The following is a 9,821-nucleotide window of genomic DNA, read 5'->3' as shown; positions in this document are numbered from 1 at the left end:
CGACACCAAACTATTCAGTGGAGCTCGGACTAAAGAGGACTGCGAAGAATTGCAAAGGGACCTGAATAAACTAGGGGAATGGGCGACGAGATGGCAGATGAAGTTCAACGTTGAGAAATGTAAAGTACTGCATGTGGGAAGCAGAAACCTGAGGTACAACTATACGATGGGAGGGATGTTATTGAATGAGAGTACCCAGGAAAGGGACTTAGGGGTAATGGTGGACATGACAATGAAGCCGACGGCACAGTGCGCAGCGGCCGCTAAGAGAGCGAATAGAATGCTAGGTATAATCAAGAAGGGTATTACAACCAGGACGAAAGAAGTTATCCTGCCGTTGTATCGGGCGATGGTGCGCCCGCATCTGGAATACTGCGTCCAATATTGGTCGCCGTACCTTAAGAAAGATATGGCGATACTCGAGAGGGTTCAGAGGAGAGCGACACGTCTGATAAAAGGGATGGAAAACCTTCCATATGCTGAGAGATTGGAGAAACTGGGTCTCTTTTCCCTGGAGAAGAGGAGACTTAGAGGGGATATGATAGAGACTTATAAGATCATGAAGGGCATAGAGAGAGTAGAGAGGGACAGATTCTTCACACTTTCAAAAAATAAAAGAACAAGAGGGCATCTGGAAAAGTTGAAAGGGGACAGATTCAAAACAAATGCTAGGAAGTTCTTCTTTACCCAATGTGTGGTGGACACCTGGAATGCGCTTCCAGAGAATGTAATAGGGCAGAGTACGGTACTGGGATTTAAGAAAGGATTGGACGGTTTCCTGCTGGAAAAGAGGATAGAGGGGTATAAATAGAGGATTTCTGCACAGGTCCTGGACCTGTTGGGCCGCCGCGTGAGCGGACTGCTGGGCATGATGGACCTCAGGTCTGACCCAGCAGAGGCATTGCTTATGTTCTTATGTTCTTATGTATTGAAGAACGCTGGTATAGAAGGATTGAGTTTGAGATAGACACTAGAATGACACAAGATGGTTTCCTGCGGTTATCCGCTGAAATGGGGACTGTGACAAATTCTGTCACCATGTCATTCTCCACTGTAGAATATGGAAGGCTAATTTCTTATTCTTAGCTTATCCTGTACACTCAAGTAGTCTACTGAAAGAATTTGCTGAATGGTTTTCCAGATGTTCATCCAATTCCAGTAAACCGTGGTCTTGTAAATCATGCTCTGAGAATCTAAGCACATAGTATAATTACATATGATATAAAACTTACATTTTAATAATTCTAAGGGTAGTTTTATGACTATTTCCCAATGGGGACTTTTAAGGCAGTAATCTATTCAATGATAACAACAAAAATATATGAATGCTTCCTTACAATGCCCATATTGTCATTGTAGAAACCAATAACTGTTAATGTTTGAAGGTATAAGTTATATACTTATCGTGTAAAACAGATCAAGGAAGGTTTACAAAAAAAGAAAAGAAACATCAGCTTGAGATCAAGAATAAATATTCACATCTATAATATACGCATAATTTCTGCTACATAGTCTGGCAATTAAAAAAAATACTGTAGATACATATGTCTTTATAAAACAAGGCCTAAGTAGGCATCTATTTGGTGTCATAGCCTAAGTACCAGCTTAAAAAGTTGTATAACTTATTATTTCAGGAAAACAAAGAATAGAAAGACCAGCTACTTGGTGACCTATTCACTGGTCACTATCACATAATAAAGGATTAGTTGCAATGTTATGGTATCCTGACTCTGCACATGTATTATTTTTGCATTTCTGTGAAGATTTGCTACTACTTATTAGTCGTAATGTTGCATAGTTTCTATTGATTTTCCCCTTATTCTGTGTCTTCTTCTTTGTTACAGCATTCCAATGGAGCATAAGTTCAAGGAAACAGGAAATTTCTCTGCTGTGACAGAATTCCTGATTCTTGGATTCTCAGAATTCCCAGAACTGCAGCTCTCTCTCTTCACTCTTTTCTCACTCCTCTACCTGATGGCTGTGCTGGGGAACCTCCTCGTTATCTGCATAGTATGTGTTGATCGACACCTCCACAACCCCATGTATTTCTTCTTGGCCAACTTGTCTTTCCTAGATATCACTTCTGTGACTGTCACTATGCCAAAGTTACTGGCAATCCTTCTGGCACAAAATAATACCATATCTTTCAGTGACTGTATTTTACAGATGTATTGCTTTACAGCTTTTGTTGAGGTAGAATTTCTGCTTCTTACTGCTATGGCCTATGATCGATATGTTGCAATATGCAATCCTCTACGTTACCCCATCATCATGAATAAGAAAACCTGTGCTCTTCTGGCAGCTGCCTCATGGATAACGGCTCTTCTAGAGACATTGCCACATGCTATCATTATCTCCCAGTTTTCTTTCTGTAACTCCAGTGTAATAAATCACTTCTTCTGTGATTTCACAGCACTGCAGAAACTTTCCTGCACAGACACCTCAGTCATTGATACCATGACTTTTATTATATCAGTGTTTTCAGTCTTTACCCCATTTCTCCTAACTCTGACATCCTACGTGTTTATCATCTCTACCATCCTGAAAATCCGATCTACCGAAGGGAAAAGCAAGGCCTTCTCCACCTGCTCCTCACACCTCACAGTTATCACTCTCTTATATGGGACATTGATAGGAGTTTATGTGCAGCCCAATTCAGTTGACTCTGCAAAGTCAAACAAGCTGCCCACTGCAATATATGTAGTGACTCTCCCACTACTGAACCCCCTTATTTATAGCTTGAGAAGTAAAGAGTTAAATGTGGCCCTGAAAAAAGCCATCAGCAGGAAGTCAGTTTTGTCACTCTCTAAACAGTTTTGGAAGTGTGGCAATCAGGCATGAGAACATAATTAAGGATTGCTATTAACAGTTGAGAATCTATTGAATTTCATTAATCTGGATATACTTGATTTAGGGGAGAGTTCATCAACAGATGCTAACTGGTTTAGCGTGCGTTAATGATTAGCACACATTGTTAAAATGTTTATTTTATTTTTATTTTTCCTCTAACTCTACTTTTCACTTCTCTATTACCCTCCAGGTACTTTAGTTAGATTGTGAGCCTTCGGGACAGTAAGGGAATTTTTCAAGTACCTTTCTTATTTCTAATCTTAATGTATATTTTCTGTAAACCGCTTAGAACCTAACGGATGTAGCGGTATATAAGAAATAAATTACATTACATTACACTAAACGTTAAGATGCCAGTTATATTTTTATGGGTATCTCAGCATTAAGCGTGTGCTAAACCAGTTAATTCCCCTTGATAAATTACTCCTTTGGTCATGGTGGCAACATCCAAAGTACAGAAAAAATAAAGGATACACTAGGGCCAATAATTGAATGACTAAACCATCCTGTTTGCAGTAACCCCAACATGGAAAAGCTTTTAAATGTTTAATAAAATAGTTATTTGCTGAACTTATTTATTTATTTATTTACCATCCTTGATATACCACATTGGGTCGAAAACAGGCATCTATGCAGTTTACATAGAATAAATTAAAAATGAAAGAAGAGGCTAATTAATTTAGGGGCCCTTATACCAAGTGGCACTAAAAGTGGCTTGGGTTATCTTCAGCGTGGGTCTTTGTGTGGATCTTAATAAATCAATTACTACACAACACATTACTTGTGACATAAAGTTTGGCCGCAGCATTTATTTTCAACCTTTAACATAGATAACATTCATAATCAACTTCAATAAATTTTCTACATTCATTACCACCTTTTTCAAGGGTTTACTATTTGCCTGATAAAGAACAAAATCAACAACCAAAAGTAAAATCTTCAGATCAAGAACCCTTAAACATTTCACAGATCTTAGAAACATCTGAGAAGGATTTGGCATCACCAGCCACTATGATTATTACTTTAGCTTTGCCGATTGATAAAACATGGTTGTTAAAACTTTTCTTTAAAAATAGACAAAAAAGCTTTCTTGGCTATAAAATACAAATGTTCCCAGATTTGGCACAGGAGACGCAAAGGCGCCGCCATGAATTTCTTCTTTTGAAACCTGGGGTTTTATCTTTGGGGGCAACTTTTTATTTGAGACACCCTTGTAAATGTATTGTGTATTACCGTACTCTTAAATATGTGTTTTTTGAACCTTTACAATTGACAAATTTTGTGGCTATGTCTCGCCTGAAGGTTAACAATCTCTGAGCCCTATAATTTAGATATTGTGACCCTATCTCATTGCTATAGCTCTCAGTTTCTTAATATTATTATTGTCTTTTTTTATAATTTCGCCAATTTTCTTTTATTCTTGGATCTTAATTTGTGGACTTGAGCATAAATAGTATAATTGTTAACTTGGGAATTATATTACTATTGTACTTGATATCTATTCTATTCTTGCTTTCTGTACAAGTGTAATACTTGAAATTTAAGTTGAAAATTAATAAAAATAAAATAAAAAAAAAATAATAATAAATTTTCTACAATCCCATGCGGCTACCTCCTCCCAAAGAGCTATTTGGTCATGAAACTAGCTCATACATTCTTGGCAAACCTTGCCAGTTCATCATATCATGACCCACGGTAATGTTAGGTCATGACTCTCGCTCATGGCGGTAACGCTCATGAGTACCCCCTTTTAATCACCCCCAAAATTGTACTTGAACTCCAATACCTCAGCTGCATAACCTTTCCCCATAATTTCCCAAATTCCACACCTACACATACACAAGCTGCAACCATCCCACCCCACCACCCACTCCACCTCCAACATAACAACATTTCAAACACAACCCCCTCCCCTCTAATTCCCTCCCACCCGACTCCTCTAGTATCCCCCAAACCCAGGGATGGGTGAGTGGGCAATACCTCAACCGCCTGTCCCGACTCGCTTCACAACCCCGACTACATTCAGCCCCCCCAAACATTCTTCATACACACCAACCAATCAGAGCTTACTCAACACCACCCAATCACATCTACTCACACATCACCACAACACCTTTCCCACCAATCAATGCCTTCGGTTCAATTTTCACCTCCTTACTCCCTATCCTATTCCTTCTAACCACTTATTCCCCCCCCCTCCCTTTCCCTGTCACCTCGATCTCAATTACAAATTCCTGGTGACAGGGTTCAGCAAATGTCACTACCCACTAGTTCAGCCTGGTGGGTGAATTTAACATTTGCATTCACACTCTGTCACCATCCATTAACCTATACCCTTAATAAATCAATTACTACACAGCACATTACTTGTGGCATATACTTGTGGCGTTTATTTTCAACCTTTAACATAGTTAACTATCATAATCAACTTCAATAATATTTTTTTCAATCCAATGTGGCTATCCCAACCCCCTTTTTCCTCCTCCCAATGAGCTATTCGGTCATGAAACTAGCTCATACATTCTTGGCAAACCTTGCCAGTTCATCATATCATGACCCATGGTAATGTTTGGTCACGACTCACACTCATGGCGGTAATGCTCACGAGTGCCCCCCTTTTGTCATCCCACAAATTATACATGAACTCCATACCCCAGCCGCATAACCTTTCCCCACAATTCACCAACCTCTCAATCATATCACATTCTTTGCTCCTTTCCACACCCTCCTAGAAACCACCTCCAAGCACAAGGAAATAAACACAGTACAGAGCATAAATCCCTCTTCATATTTTGAATTAATTCTATCCCTTTTACATTACAGATATCATTACCCCCTAAATGAATTAAAATCAGTGCAGGCGAAGAAAACCGACTGGCTTGAGTTAATGTCAGTAAATGTTGATTCCACAGCATGCCATGAATCCCCCAGCCATCGAATGAGAACTCCATGTTCCACCAAATCCAAATTGGTTCTTCAATTGGACTCCATGGCATGTTTGTGCATCCACACACAGACATCAGGAGGCAATATATGAATCAACGCACCTGAAAAAGAAACTGGAAGAAAAATAAATTATGAATGAACAGGCTACATGTATGTCTAACAACCTTTGAATGCATTAGAACGCCATCTCCAAATTTTACAGATAAATTCTGCAGACTCCCCTCTGCTGGCAGCATACGAAGCCGCTCCAATACAGAAAGAATGTGTCCCATAAGCAGCAGGATCACACCCAATCACACTCAAGCACTTTTTTAACACTGCTGCAAATTGAAGACGCGTCAAAGGCAAACCCATAATATGATTCAACCAAAATAACCCACCAGGCGGCCAAATAGCAGCATATTCATGAGGCCAATATATAGGGCAAACCAATACATCTTCACAGTGATGCAAAGTAATCTACCCCCCACACCCCAAGCCCCTTCTGATCAATTTTTGGCCTTTGAATAAGCAATCGTAATTGCTTTTCCAGCACAACATCATGAACCAACAATCCGGTGTCTCCACTCGCCAACTTCAAAGAGGCCACTAATTCACTGACCCGACAGGCAGCAAAAAATGTCACCCCAAATGCCAATTTAAACAAAATAACCTCAAATGGAGACAAGCATACCTCAGATAACCCAATGAACAGTGCTTCTAACGTATCATACATAATCTGCAATCGCACTACCCAAGGGCGAATAGAAGTGCCAACCCTAGAATATCCATTTAACATTTTTTCTTACCCAATAAGTGGACGTGGAATCAGGCCTATACCAAATCTTAGCCAAAAATCCCAAACAAGCTATGGATTGAGAGACCATCCCATAAGACCACTCCATAGACAATGCAAACTCCAAAAATTGAATAATATTAGCTTCACAAAGAGGAAAAACAGACTGCAAGTTCATCATCTGCATAAACTGACAGAAACACATCCATCCATTACCATATGCCTTCCAAGTCCTATGCGCTAATTCCTGCTGCAGGAGTTGTCCACTGAAGCGCAGAAGCTGCTCCATTAATATGCTGGCATCTGCTGCAGGATCCAAAGCCCGAAAATGGGTCCACTGGAAATGAGGAAGCGCATCAGCCAACTCATTAGCCTTACCAGGCACACATTTTGTAGGCAACAACATATTCAACAATGCCAATAATAACAGATACCTAGCTGTTTGATTAATGGCATGAACCACTGCTGAATTGTCAGAAAACAGCATTGCCCAACAATTCTGAAACAACTCCCAAAGCCATAACGCAACCCATACTGGAAATAATTCTAATAATGTAATATTGGTGTACCACCCTCTATCTCTCTATCAATGAGGTCAAGGCTCAGCAGACCATCACCCACCAAAATAGATTCCAAACCCCAAACCCCCTGAAGCATCAGTGTAAATGTGCAAGTCCACAGATGACACCGAAGGCTGTTGCCATAAACAAACACCATTAAATGTTTGTAAAAAAGGATCACCTAATTTCCAAATCCTCTTTCACTGGCACAGTCAACTCGCTCAAAAATGAGGATGGCACAAACCAACAGCCAACAAAGCGAGCCTATGAGAAAAAACCTGGTCCATAGGAATAACTTGAGCTGCATAGTTAAAATGTCCAATCAGCGACTGAATCTCTCATAGGAATAATTTGGATCGCTGACACGCACTCCTAATAACAGCCCAAAGAGCCAGCACTTTCTCTGCAGGCAAATGTGATTGCATTCGCACTGAATCCAGTTCAATTCCCAGAAATACTAAAGAAGTAGCCGGACCCTCGGTCTTCTCAACAGCAACAGGAATCCCAAACTCCTGAGCTACCAACTGAATGGCCTTCCTCAATGAAACGCATTGCTCTGACTCTCCCATCCCACCAAATAAAAAAATCATCCAAATAATGTACAATCAAATCCATCCCACTAATCTCTTGCATAACCCAATGTAGAAAAGTTGCAAAAGCCTCAAAGCATGCACAAGAAATTGCACAACCCATCGGCATACATTTATTAAAATAATAAGCCCCATCAAACTGAAATCCCAATGAATGAAAAGCTACTGCATCAATAGAAGCATTTGCACCGAGCAAAAATTTGGATCAATATAGGAGTTAACACCATGACCCCTCAGGATAAGACAAACTGTATATTAAACGAAAGAACCCCAGCACTTTCATGGGAATGACTCCCAAAGGAGAGACTACCAAATTAGAAAAAGGAGGCTCAACAAAAGGGCCAGCCGGCCAGCCCAACCGCAACTCCTTTTGAATCTTATCCTGAACAATATCCTTATGTTGAGATACAGAGAGAGTATTATGGCTATGATGCAATAACTCAGGATCCTCATAAGGAATGGGAAAACCCTCAGCCAAATTAAATATGCATCCAAATTAAATATGCATCACCCTGATTAGGATATCTCCCTAACCATCGCTGAAAAGCCTACAATTTAATAGGGGATGGCGCTTTAGTGAACAAAACTTCCACTTGTCCCACCTTGTCCATGCAGGAAAGATCCGCGACCCCCCAGACACCCCTCCTTGACAACGGAAGGCTGGATGATTTTCTGCCCACTGACTGCAGGCATGTCTAAATTTACAGGATGGTCACACACACCTGCCTGCATTAAATTGGACACTGTCAAAACTACACAGGAGGAAAATTACTTCAAAAGTCAAACAACTGTGAAAAAATTCAAGAAAATAAACAAAGAACACGCTAGTATAATTGCTGTAACTTCTTAAAAGTCCTCTTGGAACTCCATATTCCTTAAACTTTAATCAGTGAATAGATTGTGCTCAGAGACATGGAGGAAAAAGGGGACGGAAGGTCTCCAAAAAACCTCATCACCCAATCATTGCAAAACTTCCACCTTAACACGCTTTTATATGTGCATGACTTGAAAGATTGTATTATTAAAAAAGCACTTATCTTTTGTGTATAGTTCTTTGACCTTGACGTGCCACGTTTCAAAATTTCTTCAGGAAGCCAAATGGTAACAACGAAAGACTCTTAAGTCTTCCAGAATGGGTGTCAGTCTCTGGTCTAGCTTGCAATTCAGCTTTCAGTAAATTTCTCCTTGAGCGTCTTCCTGCTGTTGTTAGCAGATATCGGAAGTTTACTGAAAGCTGAACTGCAAACTAGACCAGAGACTGACATCCATTCTGGAAGACTTAAGAGTCTTTCGCTGTTACCATTTGGCTTCCTAAAGAAATTTTGAATTGTGGCACGTCGAGGCCAAAGATGAAAAGACTTCCTGTGCAGTAATTCCCCACACCCGACTCTGCTAAACCCAAGAAATACCAATTCCCGACTACCCACTCAACCATCAACCACTCGCTCCAATACCCCCTCCCCCCCATCCCCCGCTTGTCAGGTACTACTCGCAGAATACACTTGCACAAATAGTGATGAGTCGTTCAAAGATGCTACTCATTCGGACTCCCTGCCCACCGTCACGCTACCCCAACTGCCAACACACTCTTGACCGAATCAAACCGAAAACTCGCCAATAAAACTCAACATCTCACCTGATCTTCTACCTTAACCGCATGTCCTGACTCACTTCACAACCCCGACTACATTCAGCCTGCCAAAGCATTCTTCACACACCAACCAATCAGAGCTTACACATCACTGCCCAATCACATCCACTCAAACATCACCACAATAACTTTCCCACCAATCAACGCCTTCCAATCAGTTATCACCTACTTACACTCTATCCTATTCCTTCTAACCACTTATCGCCCACTCCCTTTCCCTGTCACCTCGATCTCAATTACAAATTCCTGGTGACAGGGTTCAGTTGTTACTACCCACTGGTTCAGCCCAGTAGGTCAATTTTACTAGGACTTCAAAGATAAGTCTATTTAATTCTTGATACAAATTATTAAACTTTCTATATGAGCTAATTAAACAAGTAATAAGATTGGTAGTTTATGAGCCAATGAAGAAGCGTGGCGCTGTACACCTCCATAAGTTTGGTATCTTG

General features: G+C 40.4%; 1 protein-coding gene across 1 annotated transcript; it reads left to right on the top strand.

Moving 5' to 3' along the window:
• The first annotated feature begins 1,851 nt into the window (after positions 1-1,851).
• Positions 1,852-2,841, top strand: LOC117349758 (olfactory receptor 13F1-like). Its single transcript, XM_033923349.1, has one exon. It carries the CDS (start codon positions 1,852-1,854, stop codon positions 2,839-2,841), a length of 990 nt encoding a protein of 329 aa, XP_033779240.1.
• The last annotated feature ends 6,980 nt before the right edge of the window (positions 2,842-9,821 follow it).

The sequence above is a fragment of the Geotrypetes seraphini genome, chromosome 16 (assembly GCF_902459505.1).
Source record: "Geotrypetes seraphini chromosome 16, aGeoSer1.1, whole genome shotgun sequence".
In the NCBI taxonomy this organism is placed as follows: Eukaryota; Metazoa; Chordata; class Amphibia; order Gymnophiona; family Dermophiidae; genus Geotrypetes; species Geotrypetes seraphini.
The sequence above is the reverse complement of the archived record's forward strand: the minus strand, read 5'-3'. Positions and strand labels throughout refer to the sequence as shown.